Source organism: Danio rerio, chromosome 24 (assembly GCF_049306965.1).
Source record: "Danio rerio strain Tuebingen ecotype United States chromosome 24, GRCz12tu, whole genome shotgun sequence".
Taxonomy (NCBI): Eukaryota; Metazoa; Chordata; class Actinopteri; order Cypriniformes; family Danionidae; genus Danio; species Danio rerio.
Window position 1 is genome coordinate 2,102,392 of NC_133199.1, and position 27,331 is coordinate 2,129,722.

The window sequence follows — 27,331 nt, forward strand, 5'->3', positions numbered from 1 at the left end:
TGGGACGATAGTGAGCTAGCATAATGTAAGCTAACATTACAGGCAGTGAGCGCAGTATCAGTATCGCTTGTTTATTAATGCCTGTGACACCTTGACGTAATTTTGACAGTGGAGTGTCGCTGTTTGATTCGTACTTGTAATCAAGACTCCGTGTCCGTGGTGAAACTGTATTTTGTGTTTGTAAAGTACACCCATCGTAAATTTATCAGTCATTTACAAACAGATAAAGAAAATGTTGTATCTGTGTCTGTTCTAATCGCAGATTTTGGAATTTTACCCTCGTAAAATTACAAGTACGTTCCGTTTTCCTTTACGGTTTTATAATAGGGTATATGCAGAGCTAGTGCTGCTCCCATGCTGATACACCTCCGGTGAGCTGTTATTGTGAACTTTTTACCATTTTATACGGTTCCTTATACAGCATCGATGTTGTAATGTCATTAAAATACATTCAGTTAAATAAACTTTAGCATTTATTTGGTTGCTCAAGCGTAAAACGAGACAAAAAGCTGTTTACTCGCACGTGCCCGTCAGAATCGGCAGGCTAACGCAGAAGCTCCATTGAATATACTGGGGTAAAATAAATGCTCATATTATAAAGACATGGCGGGGGAAATGTAATTGAATGCAGTGCTTCTTGTACAATCTGAGACCCACTTTAAATTGGATGTCACTCAGTTAGTGGAGATCGCTGATTCTTAAAGAAACCAGACATTAAACGCACCGGATTTTGCATTGGCATTCAATTCGCCGGAAGCGTTTAACCCAGGTTACAGGCAAATCAAAAGTCCTATTAGCATGCTTCGGCATATTCCCCATTACGGATGCGTGCATTTTATTTATGCACAAAATTTTTATAATAGTGATTTTATTTCATATTAAAGGAGATAATAATTTGGACCATAAAATGGCTTTAAAAAAATAAAAACTGCTTTTATTCTAGCCGAAATAAAACAAATAAGACTTTCTCCAGAAGAAAAAATATTATCAGACATACTGTGAAAATTCCCTTGCTCTGTTAAACATCATTTGGGATATATTTAAAAAAAAAAAAGACTTCAACTGTATATAGAGAGACTATTTTTCATCTAAGATCTGTGACATACTGTAGTCAGTGTACTTCCGTTAGTGTGTAACTGCTGTTGATTAAAGACTGTACGCTCGGTGGCTTATGGACTCTGTGTGTTTGAGTTGGCTTCTGCTGATGAAATGGCAAACTAATTTAATCAGATTTTATTATTTAATTGTATCTCTGACTCCTGGTCTTTGTCCATCTTGCCAGATCCTCCAGGTTCTACTGTACATTCACCTTATGCTTAAATAGTTGGTAAAGACAGGAAATCCTATTCCACTAAAGTATGGATGGCAAATCACTGTGCTTATAACACTGCTTATTACAAGAAAATAAACTGTAGCATCAACACTAATCACTGTCACTCCTGTTGCCCAAAATTGTCAATTAAGTCCAGTTGCTTTCTTGCTAAAGACGTTCAATGTGAACCTCGTGTTACAAAAGAACTATGAACAGAAAGGAAACTATGTTTATGCTTGGAGAAAGACTGTGAAAGCGGACGCCGATACTAGAGAGTGGAACAATGACTAGACACACAGATTTGTACAAAAGGGACAACAGCAGTCAAGTCACATCTTCTGCCTCCTCTCGGTCTCTCACTGTCTCTTTCTCTGCTGCCATGCTTTGTGGACAAAGTAAAGTCTTGTAAGGAACCCCAAATTGCCTTTCTCGGGAACAAATGAGATAAGAGTATGTGTATCTAGACTTGCCACAGAGCTCAGTCCACTTCAAAAGGGAGGGAAAAATTGACTGAATGCGTCTGGACTGAGCGAAAAAGAAAATAAATTGTGCTTTTCTGGACCGTAAGAAGGTATAAAATGTGTTGTAGATATCTGTAAAAGCTTGCGTCCTAATATAGCTTCCTTTGACAGTTCTATTCAGAGCCGAACAATTGTTCTGGGAGTTCAGAGAGAACTTTCCAGACTGTTTTGATCCATTACAAATGCGAATATCAGAGAGAAAGTTCCCAAATGGCTGTGTCTGGTGGTCTGTTGTGATGCATGCAATTTATGTAACTGAGGAGCCAGAATTAGGACAGAAAACATTTGTAGTACACATTACTTCAATTTTATTGAAGTAACTTCAGGAAAAACTCAATAAGTATCTAAATAGAGGGTCCACCTTATAGCATGTGTTCACAATTGTATTAATGGTGTTAAAGAAAGTTGGAGCTAAAATCTGCCGGACACCAGCCCTCCAGGACCGAGTTTGGACACCCTTGGTTTAGTATGTTGAAGCAGGTCTGGAATCAAATCGCCCTCTAGCAGTCTGTCTCTAGGTCATTCATTTAGCATTATATTCAGCCAAATCTTTTTCAAGTGTCCAAAAATGATATTAATTTGACGATAAACCGATTACCTATATCTACCAGTCCAGGAACATCAAGCAATCGCCTTGACCAGCCACAATAAATCCCAATGTGGAGCAGAAGCAAAGGAGCCATGTGTTATGACATCATCTCCAAATCTTTTGACCTAATGCAGAGCCTAAAATGACACCAAGACCATAATAAACAGATGGAAAGAAAACAGTTTTTCGTTCAGTCATAACCCTGAAGGTACAAACAGAGGTCACCTCCTACATGTGTCTGTTGGGGGTCACTAAAGTTAGGACAACTCTAACACTGATGTTGCAATAAATAAATTGAAGGTTCTTGAACCCAATTTGAGAATTTTATCTGCTGTTTCTAGCTGGTGTAACTTGTTGAACCACTGGATTTGGAGCTAGTGTTGAACATACAGAGCTGGTAGACCATCTTAGTCAAAGGCTCTGCTAAGAGAGAGAAACAGAGAGAGAGAGAGAGAGAGAGAGAGAGAGAGAAATGGTGTAGCTTGAAAAGGTCATGGTGTAGGCCAGGTTAATGGAGAAGAATGGTTTCAGCTCACTAAGTGCTCTCCATAGGACAAGCCTGGATGTGCTGTAAAGAAATCCTTTCAGACAGGTCGAATGGTGTCATCCGAGGGTCTGGGGAATGTGAGGAACCCAAGACATTAGATTTAAAAGGCTAAAGGTCAGACTTCATATCTGCCTTACAACCTCAGAGAGTCTTACTGACACTTAAATTGGCGGATACAACAGTTCTCCTGCTCAAAGACTAGAGATGAAGAGGGCGAGGTTTTATTGAATGTGTGATGGAAAAACAAAGCTTTTTAAAGTTTTCTAAACAACTGAACCAAAATGATTCACTTCAGAACAACATATGCTAGAGACACCTGCCGATCAAAACTGTAAATTCACCAAAAACTCTAAGATGCCCTCGCTGCAGTCTGTATCACGATGACATAATGGACTAGATCCAATATGTAGTGGACATTGTAACGCCCACTAAGGTAACACCCACGCTACTGCGACAGTTGGGTTAAGGGTTTGGGGAGGTGTAAACCTTTGTTCACTACATACCATGGGTTGTAGCGAGGACTATCTTAAAAACTCAGGCAAAGAATAAATAAGAATAAGAATTGCCTTTTTCAAACATATTGGGAACTTTACATTGAAAGTTTAAGCTATAAATGCACTTAGCTTATCATCTAATACCATTAAATATTCGGTGTATGCATAATATGCATTCTTTTAGAAACTTTCAAGGCATTTATACAGTGTTTATTCCATTGGTGGATTGTTCTAAAGAAACTATCAAATAATATTGTTTATTTTCATTCTACAAATGTCTTTTTAAAACTCATATTAACTCATAAAACTGACCCAATGATCAGGTAAAAACGATGAAACCTGTTCAGTGATCCATCACTGGGGGCGATCTGAGTGAACCCATTTGATTCATTTGCATTTTAAACCATGACACAAATCACCCCCTAGTGAAGAACCATTGATTTTTTGAAAACATTTTGAAACAGTGATGACGTAATAAAGTCTCCTTTACTGAAATCACATGACTTTGCAAGGCGAGAGGGGAGTTTAAACTCAGGTAGATCTCGAGAACGTCCCTTCTGTAGTAGCTAATGAACAGATAAAGCTCTAAAGAGATAACTACCTACTAATAGCATGTCTATGGTGCTGATTTGGATTACTCAATTAACTTAAGTTGCATGTTTTTGGACAGTGGAAGGAAACCAGGGAACCCCGTGGAAAACCACGTGAGCACAGGAAGAATGTGTAAACTCCGCAAAGAAACATTGACTGACTTGGTAAGGACTAAAACCAGTGACTTTCTTGCTGTGAGACAAAAGTACTGGGCCACTGTGCCATCCATCTAGGAAAGGAGGAAGAGTAGGGGTGGAAAAGGGGATTGTTTAAATCGAAGATGGCTGTTATATATAACTTAGGGTATTTAAAGTGGCTTAGGAATCGTCTGATTGGAGAATCAAATTGGATAATGTGGGACCGGCCCTCTTGTTCTCACCATACCTCCCTCTATTTCTTTGCTTTCCATTAACAATCCTTATAACCCTCTCTTCCCTTCTAGGTTGAATCTGGGGGTCCAATCTGGGGGTCCAACCAGAGTCTCTTAATAAGACATAGGACACCCAATCAACCTACCTACCTGTTCACTGTTTATCCTCTTACTTCCCTTCCCCTTCATCCCACTGTTCCCTTACCACCCCCTTCATCCCAACATCCCTACAATAACGTCTAGCTCAAAGTGTGGCGTGGTCCCTGCAGGTAAAATCACCATTTACTTGTTTTAAACCTTGATGAGTTTCACACAAAAGAAGATGTTTTAAAAACATTGACTTCCATAGCAGTTGACGTAACCATTGACTTCCATAGTAGATCATGTAACCATTGACTTCCATAGTAGATCATGTAACCATTGACTTCCATAGGAGTTGATGTAACCATTGACTTCCATAGTAGTTCATGTAACCATTGACTTCCATAGTAGTTCATGTAACCATTGACTTCCATAGCAGTTGACGTAACCATTGACTTCCATAGTAGATCATGTAACCATTGACTTCCATAGGAGTTGATGTAACCATTGACTTCCATAGTAGTTCACTTAACCATTGACTTCCATAGTAGTTCATGTAACCATTGACTTCCATAGTAGTTCATGTAACTATTGACTTCCATAGTAGTTCATGTAACCATTGACTTCCATAGTAGTTCATGTAACCATTGACTTCCATAGCAGTTGACGTAACCATTGACTTCCATAGTAGATCATGTAACCATTGACTTCCATAGGAGTTGATGTAACCATTGACTTCCATAGTAGTTCACTTAACCATTGACTTCCATAGTAGTTCATGTAACCATTGACTTCCATAGTAGTTCATGTAACTATTGACTTCCATAGTAGTTCATGTAACCATTGACTTCCATAGTAGTTGATGTAACCATTGACTTCCATAGTAGTTGATGTAACCATTGACTTCCATAGGAGTTGATGTAACCATTGACTTCCATAGGAGTTGATGTAACCATTGACTTCCATAGGAGTTGATGTAACCATTGACTTCCTTAGCAGTTGATGTAACCATTGACTTCCATAGTACTTCATGTAACCATTGACTTCCATAGGAGTTGATGTAACCATTGACTTCCATAAGAGTTGATGTAACAATTGACTTCCATAGCAGTTCATGTAACCATTGACTTCCATAGTAGTTCATGTAACCATTGACTTCCATAGTAGTTCATGTAACCATTGACTTCCATAGTAGTTCATGTAACCATTGACTTCCATAGGAGTTGATGTAACCATTGACTTCCATAGGAGTTGATGTAACCATTGACTTCCATAGGAGTTCATGTAACCATTGACTTCCATAGCAGTTCATGTAACCATTGACTTCCATAGCAGTTGATGTAACCATTGACTTCCATAGAAAGTTCATGTAACCATTGACTTCCATAGCATTTGTTTTTCCTACTATGGAAGCCAATGGTTTTCATGCGTTCAGCTTTCTTCAAGTATCTTCCTTTGTGTTCGACAGAAAAAAGAAACTCTAAAAATGTTTGAGACCCATTGAGGGCGAGTAAATGGTGACTACATTTTCATTTTGGGGCGAACTATCCCTTTAAAATGGATCAACATGCGTTTGGGCTCAACAACACTCAGATTTACTAATGTGCTGGCAGTGGCTCTTGTTTGGGGAAACCTCAGATGCTTTTTTGCACTGCATTGCTTTATAAGAAAGTGCAAAATAAATGTGTTTTATTTGTTTACATGGGTAAACGGAGGCCAAATGAGTGTGAGGGACGAAGCCAGCAGGCAGGAACAAGGCAGATAGTTAATTACGGTAGGCTGAGCTTAGCAGTGTCTCGGGTTGCATTGTCTGGGGTTTCTTTGTAGGAGCTGCTCTCTGGTGGGCTGCCATTTGCACTGTGAATAATCACAGTATGTGTGTGACTGTGTGTGTGTGTGTGTGTGTGTGTGTGTGGTATGATGGGAGAGGCCTTTCAAAGGAGCCAAGGGAAAGAGCGTTTTCTATCTGCCCTTTTTTCCCCTCTTTGTTTCTTTCCTCTTGGACGAGGGTTCAAACACTGAGATCAGAGCAGCACCTACAGGCCAGGTCTGCTGTGCGCTTGCAGCCAGAATGCATGTGTGTGTGTGTGTGTGTTGTGCATGTACACAGGGAGAGGCAGCACATACCGTATAAGCAAAAAGCAACAAAGAATGCGAAGGCGTCCGACGGGGCGTACAAATTCCTTGTCTTGTCTACAGAACAGATGAATGAGAAGGGAAAGGAATCATTTTTTCGAAAAAGGAGTGGAAACAAAACCTGCAGAGGACTAGAGCAGAAAGCAAGAGCGAGTGTGAGAACGCACAATCCTCCAGCCACAAAAGCAATCCACTATCCCTCTGTCAAGAAGATGAAACACAGAGGAGCTCTGTACTCTTTCCCCGGGATGTGAGGTAAATCTATACCTCAGACTCTCTCTGGATGCTTCTGTACTGAAGGGAAGAGAGAGTTTTGATGAAGGTGGGATTGCAGTTTGGACATTAAATACAGGAATTAATTAGTTTCTTCAGTACTGGTGTAGGAAACTAACTGAAAGGATTCAGATTCAGCATGTAACCCAGTATGTGAAATGGACATGAAGGATGTTTTTCCATTAATTACCTAGAGTGTGGTATTCGGTTACAGTTTCATAAAGAACCTGAATGTAATTTTACACTTACTACTACTAATAATAATACACATCTACCATTGTGTTTGTCCCATTGCTTCAGTTGTCAACCATTTTTCAAAGTTTCTGAGTTGTTTATTATAGTTATAAAGTTTTCACTGCTGCATTGCTGTTTTTTTTAATCACGTACAGTTTAAACTCAGCAAACACAGGACGTCAACTCAAATTGACATTGTACCTCAACATCGAGGGACGTTGCATTTTATTTGGGAATGAAACTTGGGTTGGGTCTAATGATATTACAGCTTGACATTGTGTGGATGTTACCAATATGACGTCTATCAGACATTTTGGTTGCCGAACCCAATGATTAAAAGTACATATTTGATGTCAATATGACGTCGGTTTAAAATGTTGGCTCCACGTTGGATTTCGGAAACTTTCCAACACAACCTAATATCAACAAAATATCAACATCATTTTACGCCATCATTAGACAACGAAATAATGTTGTCCTTAGATGCTGACAACCTAAATCGAAGATTAACGTCTTATAACATTGTGTGTCTGCTGGGAAGTGTGCTCCATCTATGCATGTGTATGTGAACATTCGCAGGTATGTTTATTAATTCAATTTTGTGAAATAATATCAGCTTGAAATGTATTTTCATGTGTATAACCAGCCTGATCTCACGAGGAAATGTAAGTCTTTTAAGTTTTGTCAGTTTAGTGGCTAATTCGTACAAATTTGTACGAGTTCGGTCGTACGAAAATGTACGATTTTAAAAAGGAGGCGTGGCACCTAACCCACCCCTAACCCCAACCGTTATTGGGTGATGAGCAAATCGTACTAAATTGTACAAATTATATCGTACGAATTCATACGAATTAGCCACTAAATCAAAAAGTTACGAATTGCTGTGAGATTATAATGCTGTGCATTAGTATAACAGTTCTGTCTGGTTCTCAAATTTGATAGTCGTGCAATATTCTGCAATAACAGCACTCGTACAGCCTCTACACCCTTGTGTATTACTCCGCCCACATAGAGTAACAGCAGATCAATAAACTTAGTTTGACAAATATTGCAGCTGTTGAACAACAATGTACTTTTGAGGCTTTTTTTAGGCGAGAATGTAGCTGTTTAGATTGCAAATATGCAGTTTGTTTATAAGGATAGTGCCTATTTTGAAATATTTATAATTTTAGATATGCAGTGTGTCGGTGGCTTAAAGTCTCTCATACTAAACAGCAAAAATGGTTGACGCTCCGTCACAAGCTGGCGACAGAGACCGCATAATAGCAGAGAAAAACAGCATTTCTCAGAGTAAGTTTCAAACTACAGCTGATCAAATCATTATGAAACGGGTAAGTGACTTTCTAAGTCAATCTCTCTCTCTTTTACATGTTGTAGTGCTGTATTTATACCATGGTAATCTGCTGGTGTTGGCTTTGCTTTGGCTTTCTCTGGGTTAATTATTGTGATATGCCAGTATTTGTCTGTTGCAATCAGGATATCTCTGTAGACTGATGGCATTTCATGTCACGTTCAGCCTTATAATCTTAAAATGTGAGCAAAATCAGCTGTTTTGTCATCATTTTAGACATTACGCTAGAGCAGCGGTTCTCAAAGTGTGGGTCGGGACCCCCCGAGGGGTTGCGGGATAATGAAGCGGGGTCGCCTGGTGATTTCCAAAAATCTATTGGTCTTTATTAAACCATAAGAATCACCATATCCTTAACCTACTGAAAAGAGAAAATAGTCGTTTATAGTTACTATATACTACTGCATTTAGTTACTATAGTAGCTTATAGTTACTAGTTCTATTGGATTATGACCCCTGGGTTAATTCCATTATAATAACGACTCAGCAATCAGATTGATTTTATAACTCTAGGTTAAACTTTCTGGCACATTTACAGCACTGACATACATTAAAGGAAATTCAATGAAGAATAGACTTGGGTCTATTGGTGTGTGTGTGCATCATTGCATGCAAGGTTTCGGTATTTATGACCACCTCAGAAGATATTGGAGGTCGCGAGTCACTGGCATTGTTATTTTGGGGGTCGCGGGCTGAAATGTTTGGGAACCCCTGCACTAGAGAATCATTTAAACACTAGCTCTAAAGTGACGTTGGTGAATGAGCAATGGTTTCTGCTGTTCTGGCGTCAGCTGTAGATGTGAAAGAATGCGAAAGAAAGTAGTTCCTCTTTAAACCAATGCACGCCTTCCACCAGTTCTGATATACAGCCATATTGCACTGCTACTCATGTGATATTGCTCATTAAATACATTACAATAATCATTTATGGGCCAGGACTGATCTGGATGCAGTTTTATTCTACAGCTAAAATATTGCAATAAAACACCTTACCCGATCACCAACTTCTTATAAACACTCAAACAGTTCATTAATGTGCATTATTAACCTAAATCACATTTGAAAAACGAATGTATCAGTGAAAAAAATTTAGAGATGCTTTAAAAATACTCAAAAATATATATATTTAAAAATAAATGACAGCTCTCTGGTAAAATCCTGCACATTGAATTAAGGCTTTGAGAGCTGTTGAATCATTTTTAATACAGCATATCTACAATCTGCACTATTAAATTCCAAATTTCTTCAGATGGACTGTGCTGGGCGTTCTGTGTGTGTTTTTTTTCATTCAAAATTCAACCTCCATTACCTTAGAAATGTTTCTAACTTGATCGAAGTTAGACAATGACAGACCCGAAGCGAAGCGAGAAAAGTTCAAATAAGAAGTTCTGACAATTCTGCAACACACACACAGAAACTAAATTGCAGCTTAATAATGCCTTGTCCACTTTCATTAGCTAAAATTGGCTTGTAGAAAATTGCACTCCTCAGTAATAAAGCATTGATTTGATGGCCTCCTGCAATTCTTTTCCTTTTATCAAACAATGTCCAGAATCCAGTTCTCCTGAGATGAGATGAAACATACAATGTAATTCGTGGAAAATTTCTAATACATTACAAAAAAACACACCAACTCAACAGTGTAACAATGCTCACATAGTCATTCGGCTTACTCCTTTGTTTATCAGGGGTCACCACAGCGGAATGAACCACCAACTATTCCAGCATATGTTTTACACAGCAGATGCCCTTACAGCCGCAACTCAGTATTGAAAAACACACACACTCTCACAATCACACACACAATCACATACACACACACACACACACACACACACACACACACACACACACACACACACACACACACACACCACAGCTAATTTAGTTAATCAATTGCCCTATAGCGCATGTGTTTGGACTGTGGGGGAAACCGGAGCACCTGGAGGAAACTTACGTCAACACGGAGAGAACATGCGGTACAATGTGATGTAAAATGATTATAAAATACAGAATAAATTGGCGCTTCTGCTGGAAATGCTTTTACTGAATGATCTACATCTGATGATTATGAATTACAATTGGATCAAAGTCTACTTTATGGTGTTTTTATTGTAATGATCTGCATGAATGCATATGTTGTTTTGTCACTCATCTCTTTGTATTTCAAAATAGTAGTCCCTGTGTACATTTTTTGCTGATAATTAAAAAGTCTCTGACTTATCCTGTTTATTACTGGCATTTAAGTTACACCATTTGCTGAATCTGGCATTTAATTTAAAGTAATTTGTTTAAAGTGGGACTACTTTATATACTGTCTAATTATATATACTGTCAAGGCCAAAATTAATTATTTGCCTGGGGTATAAATAATGTTGGGATATAATAGAATGTAAAGCTAAATTGATAATAATAATAATAATAATAATAATAATAATAATAATAATTATTATTATTATTATTATTATTATTATTATTATTATTATTATTATTGTTCAAAACCAATAGTATTTTAGTTGTCTAAATGCATAATTTTGCTTCTTTAATCCAGTTAAAATAATAATAAAATAAAATAAAATAAACATTCTGAAATTTTGCAAAACTTTTACAATTTTGAAAGGTCCTAAATACAGCAAAGCAACAAATTAAGATAATTAATAATAATAATAATAATAATAATGATAATAATAATAATTGCTTCTTTTATCCAGTTAAAATAAATAGAATTAAATAAAATAAAAAAGTAAAATAAAAAATGTAATTAAAAAAATAAATAAATAAAATAAAATAAAATAAACATTCTGAATTGGTGAAAAATATTTACACTTTTTGAAAGGTCTTAAATACAGCAAAGCAAAAAAATATATAATTAGTAATAATAAAATAAAATAAAATAAATAAATAATAAAATAAAATAAAATAAAATAAAACAAAACAAAACAAAATAAAATAAAACAAAATAAAATAAAATAAAATAAAATAAAATAAAATAAAATAAAATAAAATAAAATTTACACTATTACAGATTTTTTTTTTTTAAAGGAGAACTGATACAACTCACTTTTGGGACCACAAACAATAAAAAAATATCTCAAAAGGTAAAATAACTAATAGAAAAAAAAAGGAAATAACCTAATTCACAACAGCCTATCACAGTGTGTGAATGCAATGGTCAGACAGCAAAGCTGCACTTCTGCTGTCCTGAATAATAATGGAGAATTTCATTTGATGATGAAATTCTGCAATCCAGTAGGACTTGCTCCAGAAGATGGAGACCTCCTGACCCTACCCTCGCTCCGCATTACCCACAAATCCAGCATCCGGCGGGCCCAGATCAAGCTCTTCTGGACAGACGGGTCATCTCTAATTCATCAGCACGAAGAGGGACTTTTTTCAATGCAAAAGGCAACACGCTCCTTTATGTAAGGAAATAGCTCACAGTGAGAAAGGCAGGTGTAATGCAATTAAAAAACACAAGCGGAACGTACAGTAGCAGTGTAATGTAGATCATTATGTTCATGCTGATGTAAAACAAGCACTGCTGTGATGGGAATTATGGGATTGAATGGTGTAGGACCACACAGGGATAAAGATGTTCCTCTGTAAAGGGCTACCAGCGGATATTAGAGCAGTGCATGACGTGGATGCTATTTTAAAAATAGGAAATAAAAAAGAGACTTGTGGGGTTTATATCACTCTAATATGACAGCGGACCCACTATACCTACACACAGTTCTGTCCAAACAATAGGTGCCCTTTAAATGGACTAATTATAGTGACTTGACTTTGAATAAAAGTGACTTTCTTTGTTGTTGTTGTTGTTTTTAAATAAGGTTTTCTGATGAATAAATACAAAAAACAATAATAAATACTGTCAAAATGTGAATGCTCTTTTAAAAAATACTTGTGAAATATTTGAAAATAATTAATTAATTTAGCTTTCAATTGCAGGTCTAGTTTTAAATTTTAAATACTTATATAATTGTTTCCAGGGTTGTAAGCGTCCTTGTAATATGTGTTTAGTGTTGTTTCAAATCAGCATATGAGTGAATCTGTCTCATTTTAAAATATAGTAGAATTATTTGTCTTGTTTATTTTTATTTTCTAAAAACAAAAACAACAGCTATATTCTATATGCTATGTTCTGTTCTGTATAAACAAGACATATTGTCTGTGTTTGGCTGGACTAATTCAAGTCTTTGGCTGATTTTGCAAATACAATAATTGTATGTGATTAACTGATGTGATTAATTAATGAAACATGGAATTTTAGGGGCGACACCGTGGCTCAGTGGTTGGCACTGTTGCCTCACAGCAAGAAGGTCGCTGGTTCAAGTCCTGGCTGGTCAGTTGGCGTTTCAGTATAGAGTTTGCATGTTCTCCCCTTGTTGGCGTGGGCCCACAGTCCAAACACATGCGCTATAGGGGAGTTGAATAAACTAAATTGGCCGTAGTGTGTGAATGAATGTGTATGGATGTTTCCTAGTACTTGGGTTGGCTGGAAGAGCATCCGCTGTGTAAAACATATGCTGGATAAGTTAGAGGTTCATTCCACTGTGGCAACCCCTAATGAATAAAGGGACTAAGCTGAAGGAAATTAGGAAGTTTAGACATCTTTGGTGTTTCTGTTTTTATATATTGTAATAAAGTACACATTTCTAGCCTTTTTTAGATGATCAGCAATCAATTGAAAGTAATAATATTGCAAAATAAGAGTTCTGGTGATTTAATAAGAGTCATGTGTTATTATATTTATGTGTTTGTCACACTTTATGTTGACTTTGAGTGGAGTGGCTAGTCAATATCCTGACCTGAATCCAATTAAGATGCTATGGCATGACCTTAAAAAGGCGGTTCATGCTTGAAAATCTTCATTGATGTGTAATCTCTGACTAATATTTAAATGTGTTTGACAATCTGAAACATTAAAGTATGACAAACATGCAAAAAAAAAAAGAAATCAGTAAGGTGGAAACACATTGTCACACCAGTGCCTAAACAGTGACAACAACCTATTTACATATAACTGTGTAGATAATTTTATATAGACATGTAGATGTACAAAACAGAGACTTTCGTTAGAATAAATGAATCAATTACAAACACCAAATTGAAAAGTACTATGCTATGCAGAGCTTGAAACATTTTATTTTCTATTCTACATTGATTTGTAACCAAGGCGAGAGAGAGAAAGAGGAAGAAGGAGAAAAAGCAACAAGCTGTGATTGTAAATGAAAGGAAAGTCTCCTGGCTTTTGCAGAAAACCTTGCGAGTTGTTTAAAATGCACACTTTGGCATGCTCGACATGGTTAATAAAGAGAAAATAGCCAAGCTTAATTAAGTAGCTTACTCAAGGTCTATAAAAAAGCCACAACATTATGCAAATAGAATGGAGGCGATATCGAACTGAGGGAAGGCAACTAAACAATTAGAGCCAATAAAAGCGAAGGGGAAATGAAAGATTAAATGGATATTTAAGATGGCAATAAAGACATAATTGCCTAGAACTTTGTGATAAGCCAGTGCAGACGACTATCAGACGATGAGAAACATAAAGGCATGCTGGACTAGAATTATCTTTGGGTATCTTTTGCTCTGGGCAATGCTGAACAAACCAACAAGAACAAAACACTGCTCAAAACACCAACAATTCTACAACTTATAAACATTGTATATGAGGTCAACTACTTAATACTCACACAAATTCATTCACTATTTAATAGTAAATGTATTGTGGTTTACTAGTTTATTCAGCATATATAATATCACAAACCTAATTTAGATGCACACAGAATTCTATTATGACGTTGTGTGGAGTGGCCTAGTCAAAGTCCTGACCTGAATCCAATTGAGATGCTGTGGCATGACCTTTAAAACGCCATCTATCTATCTATCTATCTATCTATCTATCTATCTATCTATCTATCTATCTATCTATCTATCTATCTATCTATCTATCTATCTATCTATCTATCTATCTATCTGTCTGTCTGTCTGTCTGTCTGTCTGTCTGTCTGTCTGTCTGTCTGTCTGTCTGTCTGTCCGTCCGTCCGTCCGTCCGTCCGTCCGTCCGTCCGTCCATCCATCCATCTATCTATGTTGATGTTGCATGGAGTGGCCAAGTCAAAGTCCTGACCTGAATCCAATTGAGATGCTGTGGCATGACCTTTAAAACGCCATCTATCGATCTGTCCGTCCGTCTGTCCGTCCGTCCGTCCGTCCGTCCGTCCGTCCGTCCGTCCGTCCGTCCGTCCGTCCGTCTGTCTGTCTGTCTATCTATCTATCTATCTATCTATCTATCTATCTATCTATCTATCTATCTATCTATGTTGATGTTGCATGGAGTGGCCAAGTCAAAGTCCTGACCTGAATCCAATTGAGATGCTGTGGCATGACCTTTAAAATGCAATATCTATCTATCTATCTATCTATCTATCTATCTATCTATCTATCTATCTATCTATCTATCTATCTATCTATCTATCTATCTATCTATCTATCTATCTATCTATCTATCTATCTATCTATGTTGATGTTGCATGGAGTGGCCAAGTCAAAGTCCTGACCTGAATCCAATTGAGATGCTGTGGCATGACCTTTAAAATGCAATATCTATCTATCTATCTATCTATCTATCTATCTATCTATCTATCTATCTATCTATCTATCTATCTATCTATCTATCTATCTATCTATCTATCTATCTATCTATCTATCTATCTATCTATCTATCTATCTATCTATCTATCTATCTATAATTATGTGTGTGTTAATTTGCTCGAATGTTTGTATATGTGTGTGAATGTGTCTGTATATGTGTGTGTGTTAATCTGCTTGAACAGCGCCAGCACCTCTGCATCTATGTTGAAATCTGCCTGTCACTTTAAATAAGCTTTTTCTGCTAAGGGAGAAAAAGGAGGGGGAAAATGGGCCGTAAAACCGGCGAGGAGAAATCAGGAAAGGGCAGAGGTGCGTTGAAAGCGTCAGACTGGGGGGTCCGGCCGAGCTGTAATAGACTGAAGCTCAAATGAATGAGTCTGTCAGGTTGAGGCCGGGCCTTGACTGACTGCTGCTTTCAGCCAGAAACATCCAGCCCAGAGGCCCCTCCGTGCAGGACCGCTTCCCTAATGATGATGCACGACTCTGGGCTCCGCAGGCCCTCCAGGTGGTATGGGTTTCTACGCAAACTGCTGTGGAATGAGAAAGCGAGACCACCTGAATTGCAAAACAAGAGTCCCAACCTCTTGTCACACCGTTTCAATGGGCTGGAGCAAGAAAAGCGGGGTGGAAAGAGCCAAATGGAGGCTGGCGGTTTGAGAAAATCGATTGCGAAAATTAATAAGTGAATTCCCTGCAGCACGGCGGGCAGCTCAAACATCTCAATCTCCTTCCTCCTTCCATGAAAAACACATCATTACCATATAAACAAAAGGTTCAAGCAATTTAGCTTGAATTTTACTCTACATTTCAGCCTGATATTTTGTACTTCTGCTAATCAGTTCTGATATATGCTTTGATATAATACACTAAACCTTTACTATATTAAATAACATATAATACATATGTGAAGATGTGGTCAGATATTTTAGAATCCAACACAAAACTACTATATATACTATATATACTCACCGGCCACTTTATTAGGTACATCTGTCTAACTGCTTGTTAACGCAAATTTCTAATTAGCCAATCACATGGCAGCAACTCAATGCATTTAGGCATGTAGACATGGTCAAGACGATCTGCTGCAGTTCAAAACGAGCATCAGAATGGGAAAGAAGGCTGATTTAAGTGACTTTGAATGTGGCTTGTTGGTGCCAGACAGGCTGGTCTGACTATTTCAGAAACTGCTGATCAACTGGGATTTTCAAGCACAACCATCTCTAGGGTTTAGAGAGAATGGCCTGAAAAAGAGAAAATATCCAGTGAGCGGCAGTTTTGTGGGCCTTGTTGATGCAAGAGGTCAGAGGAGAATGGCCAGACTGGTTCCAGCTGATAGAAAGGCAACAGTAACTCAACTAAGCACTTGTTACAACCGAGCTCTGCAGAAGAGCATCTCTGAACAAACAACACGTCCAACCTTGAGGCGGATGGGCTACAGCAGCAGAAGAGCACACCGGGTGCCGCTCCTGTCAGCTAAGAACAGGAAACTGAGGCTACAATTCACACAGACTCACCAAAACTGGACAATAGAAGATTGGAGAAACGTTGCCTGCTCTGATGAGTCTCCATTTCTGCTGACACATTCGGACGGTCGGGTCAGAATTTGGTGTCAACAACATGAAAACATGGATTGGATAGATCCTGCCTTGTGTCAGCGGTTCAGGTTGGTGGTGGTGGTGTAATGGTGTGGGGGAGATTTTCTTGGCACACTTTGGGTCCATTAGTACCAATTGAGCATGGTGTCAACACCACAGCCTACCTGAGTATTGCTGCTGACCATGTCCATCCCTTTATGAGCACAGTGTCTCCATCTTCTGATGGCTACTTCCAGCAGGATAACGCACCATGTCATAAAGCGTGAATCATCTCAGACTGGTGTCTTGAACATGACAATGAGTTCACTGCACTCCAATGGCCTCCACAGCCACCCGAACTCAATCCAATAGAGCAGCTTTAGGATGTGGTGGAACGGGATATTCGCATTATGCATGTGCAGCCGAAAAAACTGCAGCAACTGTGTGATGCTATCATGTCAATATGGAGCAAAATCTCTGAGGAATAATTCTAGTACCTTGTTGAATCTATGCAGGAAGGATTAAGGCAGTTCTAAAGGCAAAATGGGGCCCAACGCGGTACTAGTAAGGTGTACCTAATGAAGTGGCCAGTGAATGTAAAAAAAAAAAAAAAAAATATATATATATATATATATATATATATATATATATATATATATATATATATATAAAGCAAAATGGAGGCTGCCGGTTTGAGGAAAATCAATTGCGAAAATTAATAAGTGAATTCCCTGCAGCACGGCGGGCAGCTCAAACATCTCAATCTCCTTCCTCACCTCTTCTTTTCTTTTATATCACAGAAAAAGAGAAAGAGAGAGAGAGAGAGTGGAATTGGAAACACCTCCCACTCTGCTTCAGACAGATGCAGCGATACCTCGACAAAAGAGCTGCATTTCAAAGACACTTAGCATCATGTCTGTGGAGACCGCGGCCCTCGTTTTGTAAGGTTAGAGAAATCCTCATCCAAGAACGTGGGAGTCGTTTTCCCATTTATTTTTCTCTCATTCAAAAACCCTTTTTGTTGCATTCAGTAATCTCTACTTGACTCCTGAATCTACTCTTAACTCTAACAAAAGCTACACAAATATGACCACGTCCAACACAAGCTCAGTGGGAACACATGCTTCAGTCTACATTTGGGTGAAATAGCAAACATTGACTCCAGCATACACAAACGTGTGTTAGAGAAATCCTCATCCAGGAACGTGGGAGTTGTTTTCACATTTATTTTTCTCTCATTCACAATCCTTTTTGCTGTATTCAGTAATCTCTACTTGACTCCTGAATCTACTTTTAACTCTAATAAAAGCTGCACAAATATGACTACGTCCAACACAGGCTCACTGACAATACAGTATGTGCTTCAGCTTATATTTTGGTGAAATAGCAAAAAACTGACTTCAGCATGCATCAGAATGTGGGTGTCTTTCCCCCATTGTTTTTCTCATTTGCAATACATTTTGCGGTTTTCACTGGTCTCTGGACTCCTGAATCCCCTCTTAAATCATAACAAAGCTACACAAACATGACCACGTTCAACACAGGCTCATTGGAAATACATGTTCTGGTCTACATGTGACTTCAACATACATAAATGTGTATTAGAGAAATCCTCAATCAAGAACATGGGTGTCATTCTCCCATTTCTTTTTGTTGTATTCAGTAATCTCGACAACATTTAACTCTAACAAAAGCTACACAAATATGACCACGTCCAACACTAGCTCATTGGAAATACATAGTTTGGCTTTCTCTTAAAGTGGAAGTGAAGCAGTCGGTCAAGTTTACCTTATTTTGACTTTCCACATTAATCAAAATATATTAAACTCAATGAATGTAACCATTTTAAAGAAGTATAGTATAGTTTTTTAGGAATAGTTCGACGCTATCTTGGATTAATCGTTGTGTCTGACGTCCTAGGGTTGGTTCCGTTCCCTCAGGTGAACAAATAGAGTGAAAGCAATGGACTGACCACTGAGACTAAGCCTAATTGAAACCAGTTATGGACGTGGAGCAGGTGCAACAGCAAAAGATCAACATCCCATAATGCAATCCTCTACCATAAATACATGGAAAATACAAAATATGGAAACTGTTAATTAATTACAGTGTAGAACCGACTTGACTGACTAAATGAGCATGAAAATCAGCTCAATTAAATCGCCCAGCCCTTGCTTGACACAAGTTATGAAACAAGTTTTTTGTTAACACATTATTTCGATGGCCTATTCGAGTTTTAGTTTACTGTTTGCTTAAACCCCAGGGGTCTAAGGGTGTTTTAAGGGCCGGGTAAAGGTTCCGACATGCACTGACATTTGCATTGTTTTTAATATCTTAAAAACATATTAATGGCTAAAGTGTGATAACACTGTAAACAGCACAAGCTGGGCTACAATAATACCTAGGCAGCATGTTTGTATGTTTGTGTTTTTCTGAAAGACACGTTTATGCGAGGTTAGTGAAAAATGTAAATTTTGAAGTCACTGAAGCAAGGCCATGAAACACACATAGAACATTTGTGCACAAGACATTTGAGAACTGGATCTTGTAGCCTACTGTTTTTGCTTCAAAATGATTTGAAAATCATCTTACTTACTTGCTCACAAGAAAACAATATAATGAATCCAATTTCTAAGTCACTTTTTGCGTTAAAAAGGTCTATGCGAGAGGGCGTGAACTATCATTACTAATGAAGTGATTCACACCTGAGAAGACAAAGACCTGCATAATGAGCTGCATAATGAGCCATCAGACAGGTAGCAAACCTTACTTTTAAACGGATTACATAAAAACAGATGATTTGTTTTCGACTTGAATTGGCTAATGCAAAACTAAACATATCATGCTTTCTATAGATACATCTCTCATGCCTCTTTGTTGTATATTTGCTGAATTTCAGTTCATTTTAATGACGTGTTTTTCCTGACACAGTCTACGTTGCGCGCGTCTCGTGCATGCGATTATAATGGCAAAGCCTCGTGGGCATGGTAACATTAACTCTAATGAGCTCAGATGAAGAAACTAGACATAGCGTTGGCTTTATTCTGGTTACTTTATCAAACAATATTTGTTTTTAACATGCACTTTCAACGTTTAAAAGTAGACACTTCAAGCTTTCTATAGATATGTGTGTCATGTCTGCATGTTTTGCTTTTACAAAGTTGTAGCGCATTTTACTGACGCGTTTCTAAAAACAGAGACAGAAAAGAGAAAATGCCTACACTGTTTATTATCCTTATTTTGCAAAAGCAAACACGTTAATTATCATTGTGAGTGTACACAATAAAAACTAGACACCTAACAGATTCGATTGATGTATTGATCTTATCTTTACGATCAAAATTGAAAGTGTAATTTAAGTTAATTTCAGCATTTTTAGGTGAAGACACTTCAAAACGAGTATACGCATTCTTCGACCCCTTGGGGTTAATATCTGCTGATACTGCTGCTTCAACAGACATTTACCTGACTATAAGAAACGCTGCAAGTACATGTCAACTTACACTAACCCTAACCCTAACCTAACAGTCTACTTAAAATCTAATGAGAGTTAGTTGGCATGTAGATGCAATGTAGCTTAAACTCAACTAACGGACCATCAAAATAAAGTGTGACCAGTTTTTTTTAGCAACCTATTTATATTCTTGTGCTTCAGTGTACTGTGAATTACAATTTGGGTGATGGACAATTGCAATTTTTACACCGCACTTTAATCAACATCGAAGTGTGAGTTTAAGACAGTACCTGTTCCTGGCGCTCCAGCCATCGGTCCACCATGGGATGGTTGGCACTGAGAGAAGAGCGGGCGTTTTCTCTCTGAAACTGCGTAGACCAGGGGGTGACGTCACGGGGTAGACTGCGGTACGCCTCTAGATTCTTCCCCTAAAAACACAACAGTGTTTAAAAAACGCTTTGATGTTTTTAACAAAGTTGCATGAGACAAAAGTGCCTACAAGTTTACAAATAACATTCATGTTACACTGTAAAACACGTGTTGCCTAGTCTGAAACAATTAATCCGTGGTATGATTCTGATTGGCTGGAAGGTGTGCGGTAATATCGTTTAATGCACAGGTAGTTCCAGTTTGTTTTGATCACACTTGAAAATAAATGTGCTTCCTTCAAACATCAGCAGTAACCATAGTAACTCAATGAGCAGGAGCCTTCATTCATCTGTGATATTGAGGACACCAAAGTGTGCTACACTAGGAGCTAATATGGATTAATCAACTCACAATTAAGCACAAAGTGTTAAGTTAAGGAAGTTAATGGTGACCAATCCATCTGGAAGTGCACTACTGCTTTAACAATCAGACTTCTATTTCTATCTATAATGTCTGAGTTAACCAAAAGTTGCGGAGACTTTTATTTCAATACGTTGACGTGCCAGTTTCTGTGCCCAAAAATCGGGTTGTTGTGGTCCTAACCTTCGACCACCACCCGTTCCACAAAGCACCGGCCACTTACGGCTACCCCTGCAGGTGGTGGCCCTGCAGGAAGATGGTCACTCATCGCCCCTTCGGGCTAAGCCCGGTCGGGTTTCGTGGGAAAAAACCCGGCCACCAGGCGCTCACATACAAGCCCCAACCCGATACCTGGTTCCAGGGTGGGGCCCCAGCTGCCCATCTGTTTCAGATGCCTCCTGGACGCCTACCTATGGAGGTGTTCCAGGCAAGTCCCACCAGGAGGAGGCCTCGGGGAAGACCCAGGACATGCTAGAGGGACTATGTCTCTCGGCTGGCCTGAGAACGCCTTGGGATCCCCCCAGAGGAGCTGGAGGAAGTGTCTGGCGATAGGGAAGTCTGAGGTTCTCTTCTAAGACTGCAGCCCCCGCGACCCGGCCCCGGAAAAGCGGCAGAAAGTAAATGAATGAATGAATGAATGAATGAATGAATGTTGACGTGCTTCCAACTGAAACAGAATATGGAGTAGGGGGTGGGGCTTTATGTTTGCACATCATTTCCTCATAGTAAACTAATGGTAAAAGGGGTGTGGCTAAGAATATTGACCACAACTCCAAATGCTGAAGCAGATAATCCGACTTTGATTGAAGAATACCAAAACAAAGCAAATAACAATTGAGTGTATTAACCTGCACTGGTAAATTGATCACCTACAGACTTTTTATTCCTTTTCCTTCGGCCTAGTGCCTTTTTTCTCAAGGGTCACCACAGCGGAATGAACCGGCAACTATTCCAGCACGTTATATGCAGCGGATGCCCGTCTAGCTGCAACCCAGTACTGGGAAACACCTATACACACTCGTTCACACACATACACTACGGCCAATTTAGTTAATCAATTCCCCTATAGCGCATGTGTTTGGACTGTGGGGGAAACCGGAGCACCCGAAGGAAACCCATGCCGACACGGTGAGAACATGCAAACTCCACACAGAAATGCCAACTGGCCCAGCTGGGACTCGAACCAGCGACCTTTTTGTTGTGAGGCTCCCACCTAAAGATTAAAAACTAGCCAAATAAACACTGTAAAATTGATTTCCCACTGAGTTTAAGTCTGTTGCACAAAAGCAGACTGGGTTTTATTAACATTAATAATATATAGTGTCCAACAAAGCAATAACTTACTGAAACCGTCCTGCAGGTGAGATTCATTGGCGTACAAGAGAAGCTCTTCTTGGATTCGAGCCCCACAATGATATCATTCAGGCCACCTAAATTTAGAGGTCACACTAATTTCATTTCTCGCTAATAAGAAGCTCCATTACAAGACACTAATTCACACCGTGTCTCCAATGTTACGCTGCGTGTTTTTCCACAAAGGTGAAATCAAACACCCTCTAGCACTGGAGCTCAAGTGAAAAATCTTTTCAGAGCAAACCTAAAACAGGTTATACTCTGGCGCGGGGGGCCCGGACAGCCCACTGAGCACTATTGCTTTTGGCTAAAGACCTCGTCTAAGAAAACGAGTTTCCAGTTATAGAACAATTGGACATGAAAGTGAACCCATGCAGCGTTGAGCATGGAGCCATTTTGATGTTCCTGCATGGTAAGATGATCTATATAGGTTATCCTGACATTAAACAGCAGGATAAAGTAGAGGAGGAAGAGACACATGAGGAGCAGCAGGTCAAAGGTCATAGGATTCAGGGTTTATTCTGATGGCCAAAAGAATGGAGAGCTGTACAGTGCAGCAGAGCAAGCCTATGGATCCAGCAGGAGGCCAGTACAGGTTTCTGAAAGTTCAGGAAGGGATACTGAGAGACAGATGTTACGCTCGATATAGGAACATGTCCATGAAAACCAAACAAAGTATGTAAAAACATCAAGCAACGGAAGTGCATTCAACTTACATTTCATTTTAGCAGCTCAATGATGTGATGCTGTGTTTTCTTGTGAATTTAAATCAGTAAAAAAATATAAATAAATGTTTGTGTGTGTATCTCGCATCCCTCATTTTTAGACAGGGTTTATGCAGTTTTCACCAGGTCAAATTTAAGACCCGCTTTGGGAATGACATTTCAGACTTATACAGGACTTAAGTCTAAGGATTTTTTGTATGCATTTTCCTTCGGCTTGAATGAACCGAAGTGGTTCCAGCATATGTTTTACGCAGCAGATGCCCTTTCAGTGGTGGGAAACACCTATACACACTCATTTACACACACTCATACACTTCAGCCATTGAGTTTATCCAGTTCCCCTATAGTGCATGTGTTTGTACTGTGGGGGAAACCGGAGCACCTGAAGGAAACACGAGGAGAACATGCAAACTCCACACAGAAATGCCAATTGGCCCAGCCGGGACTCGAACCAGCCACCTTTATGCTATGGGTGCTAACCACTGAGCCACTGTGAGTTTTTCATTCATTCATTCATTTATTCATTCATTCATTCCTTTTCTTGTCGGCTTAGTCCCTTTATTAATCCGGGGTCGCCACAGCGGCATGAACCACTAACTTATCCAGCAAGTTTTTACGCAGCGGATGTCCTTCCAGCCGCAACCCATCTCTGGGAAACATCCACACACACACTCATACACTACGGACACTTTAGCCTACACAATTCACCTGTACCACATGTGTTTGGACTGTGGGGGAAACCAGAGCACCCGGAGGAAACCCACGCCAATGCAGGGAGAACATGCAAACTCCACACAGAAACGCCAACTGAGCCGAGACTTGAACCAGCGACCCAGCGATCTTCTTGCTGTGAGGCGACAGCACTACCTACTGTGCCACTGCGTCACCTGTGAGTTTTTCCACATTCAATATTTGCCACCGGGTTGGGTCAAGGGGTAAGGCCATTTAATAAGCTGTTTTTACAGTATAAACACATTACACCAATAGAGAGTTCTCCTAAATTACAAAAGCAACCGGTGAGTGTGTGTAGGTGTGTGTTCGAGTAGATTTAATAAGTTATTAGGTTTATTTAACTAAATAATCAAAAATTAAGAAACTCTAATCTTGACTTTAAAATGGTTGATGTGTACGCTCAAATATATTCAAGATTTTTTTTTTGTATTTTGCTTTTACTGTAAAGGTTATGTCAATTACATCTAGACTTTGAAATAAAAAAAGCGAGTACACGATTTCTCTCAAGATTTTTTTTTCTTCACTTTTTCCAGTTTGTGAAGTTTTTTTTTTCCTCTCCGCTGTCGCCACTGGCTTGCATGGTGTGGGATCGGACACTGTGGGAGCAGTGATTATTAAACCACACTGAACTGAACTGAACTTAAACACTACAAACTGAACTACACTCTTCAAATTTACTATGATCTTTTATGTGAAGCTGCTTTGACACAATCTACATTGTAAAAGCGCTATACAAATAAAGCTGAATTGAAAAATGCTTGGATTGTGCATTTTAAAGTGCGTATTAAAACTTTTATTCTCACTTTTCCTTGTCTCGTATATCCACTCTTCCTAAGTTGATTTTTAAAATGCCGGAGTTGTTAAATGTGTTCAGAGTTTCAAAGACCGAGAGTTGTGTCTATATATAAGCCCAGAGGCGGGATGCACATATAATAGATTCTCCTCAGCGTCAGCTATTCTTACTTCAAGGTGAACTAACACCTTTATGTTCATTTCTCCAATTCACCGCAGCTAAAATAAAGTGCATTGAAATTCACCGTGTTGCTTATCATCATCTGACAGTATCACCCGAAAACAGACCTTCCAAACACCTCCAGCTTTTCTCTCCACATCCCAAAAACAACAATCAAGGAATAAATGATCCGCCGCAGAACGAAAGGTAAAAATAACAGCTTAATTCTTCCGCCGTGCTAAAATGAGACTGTGCTGTTTGGATTATGGAAGAAACTGACAAGCAAAGTGCTTTTAAACAGGATTACTAGCGAACGCTGTGAGATGCGCTAATCTCATGGCGGGTTGCGGTGTCACATTCGGAGTACTCCATCTTTCCTCTTTCCCCTCGCTTTTAATTTGCAATATTGCTGTTTCCCGGCACTGAAGGCTTGTCATCGCTGCAAAAGAGCAGCCATTTTGCAAAGATAATTGGCCTCTTTTTCATTGGCGGCCCGAGGGAAAGTGCTTCTCTTTGATTCATTTAAAGCCAAAGGCGCTGACCGCCGAAACCGGGCCCAAATCAAGAAGAAAAACAACAAACAAAAGGCTCAGATCCCTTTCGTCCAACAGCCAAAACACATGCTTCCACAACCGAGAGATTTCCAGCACAACAACAAAGAGTTTCTCAAGATGGATGACAGCGAGGAAAGAGAAGATGCTTCTTATACTTGCCCTAAAAATTCAGCAACAGATGTAAAACGCTTTGATTTGTGTCAGACTAAAAATACTGAGAGTGAAGAATGCAAACCAGACAGAATAAATCAGCTGCTCAACTGCTATGAAAAATGTACTCTGCCGTTGTTTTAAGTGCAGTGTTTTTGTTCATTATTATTATTATGAGGGATGTCCAGATCCAATCACGTGATTGGAAATCGGTCAAGATCACGCAGTTTCAGACTCAAACAGAATCAGACGTTACCTCCCGTTACCTCCCAAGTTCTTTATATTGCTTTAAAGGTAAAAGTATTGATCAAATGACACAGTGGTAGAAAGTCACCTTTCGCTCTAGACTGTTGGTTCCACTGGTGGTGTTGGTCTTCAGAAAGCCTGCAGTGGTAGACCAGCGTGTGCGGTTATTACGGGACGGTTCCTCCGGCTGGAGCTGGGCTTCGGGAAGGCCGACCAGAGCTGGATCACTGCTGCGGCGCACATGCAACGGCATGTCTGGAACAAAGACAAGAAAAGCATCATGTTAACAGCACATCCTCATGCATTAGTCTTAAGCAAAACACAATACACAGCTGTACTTAGTTATTGCAATGATCAGATCACCTCAGTGCAAATCTGTTATACACATAGACAGCCCCTTTTTCAAATGTACATTATATATGTCATGCTTGTGCTCTCTCCACAAACACACAGGAATGGAGATAATCAAAAATGTATATATTACAACAATATATTTACAAACACTTAAAATTGTAGGAACACAGGAATGATGAGGATGTAGACGATTCAAACAAGGAGGTTGACGATATAAGAACTTAACTCAGGGGTATAACTACACAAGACATGATTAAACTGATTACCAACAGGGGTGAGACACAGGTGGAACTAAAACATTAACAAATGGTGAGACAAACAGGGAACAAATAAATCACATGACATGGCAAGAGCACATGGAACACTAGACATAGAGAAAACTGGATCCTGACAATATATAGGCAAGTTAGGATGAGGATAAAGTACATGCAGGAGGTTGTTATCGCAGAATAAAGCCTGGCAGGTTTATCGGCAGCTATTGGATAAAACTGAAGGACAGAACAACCATCCTGGAGGTACTTTATTAAGCTTATTACATGGCTACTTGCCCTAAAACATGAAAATTAAACACAAAAAAAAGTTGTTGTGAGCACTAATAGTTTATTAAACCTTTAATTGAATGCAAAGCTGAGAGAAACAAATACAGCTGAATGGAGTATACACTAACTTTTTCATTATTGAGTCACAAGATGGCGCCAAACAGTCAAAAAAACAAAGCTGACAGAAAACGAAAACAGCTGAATGGAGTATACACAAACTTGTAAATTTTTTAGCCACAAGATGGCGCCGAACAGTCAAAAAAGCAAAGCTGACAGAAACAAAAACAGCTGAATGGAGTATACGCTAACTTGTTCATTATTTAGCCACAAGATGGCGCCAAACCGTCAAAAAAGCAAAGCTGACAGAAAACGAAAACAGCTGAATGGAGCATACACTAACTTTTTCATTATTGAGTCACAAGATGGCACCAAACAGTCAAAAAAGCAAAGCTGACAGAAAACGAAAACAGCTGAATGGAGCATACACTAACTTTTTCATTATTGAGTCACAAGATGGCGCCAAACAGTCAAATGTAACAAACAAGCAGATACATGTGAATGTGGATGTAAGTATACGGATGTGAACGTATTTACTGACATTCAAGGAGACCTGAAGTTCCTGGATGAGCCTGCGTTATTTAGTGATTGTTATCTGGGAATAACATACCTTGGAATCTCACTACTACCTCATCAGAATCAAGTATTTCAGACACCGCATACGTAATAACTACGTATAAATACTGTCCTTCC

At 38.9% G+C, this 27,331-nt stretch overlaps 1 protein-coding gene across 4 annotated transcripts in view; it reads right to left on the bottom strand.

Moving 5' to 3' along the window:
• The window catches only part of pard3aa (par-3 family cell polarity regulator alpha, a), a 652,414-nt gene that overhangs the window by 390,398 nt on the left and 234,685 nt on the right, over positions 1-27,331 (bottom strand). For all 4 annotated transcript variants that reach the window (XM_073941362.1, XM_073941361.1, XM_073941360.1 and 1 more), the window contains exons 4-5: positions 25,777-25,943; positions 20,478-20,615 (exon numbers count right to left, since the gene is read on the bottom strand). In XM_073941362.1, coding sequence (XP_073797463.1) covers positions 20,478-20,615; positions 25,777-25,943 — 305 coding nt within the window. The remainder of the gene's footprint in view (positions 1-20,477; positions 20,616-25,776; positions 25,944-27,331) is intronic.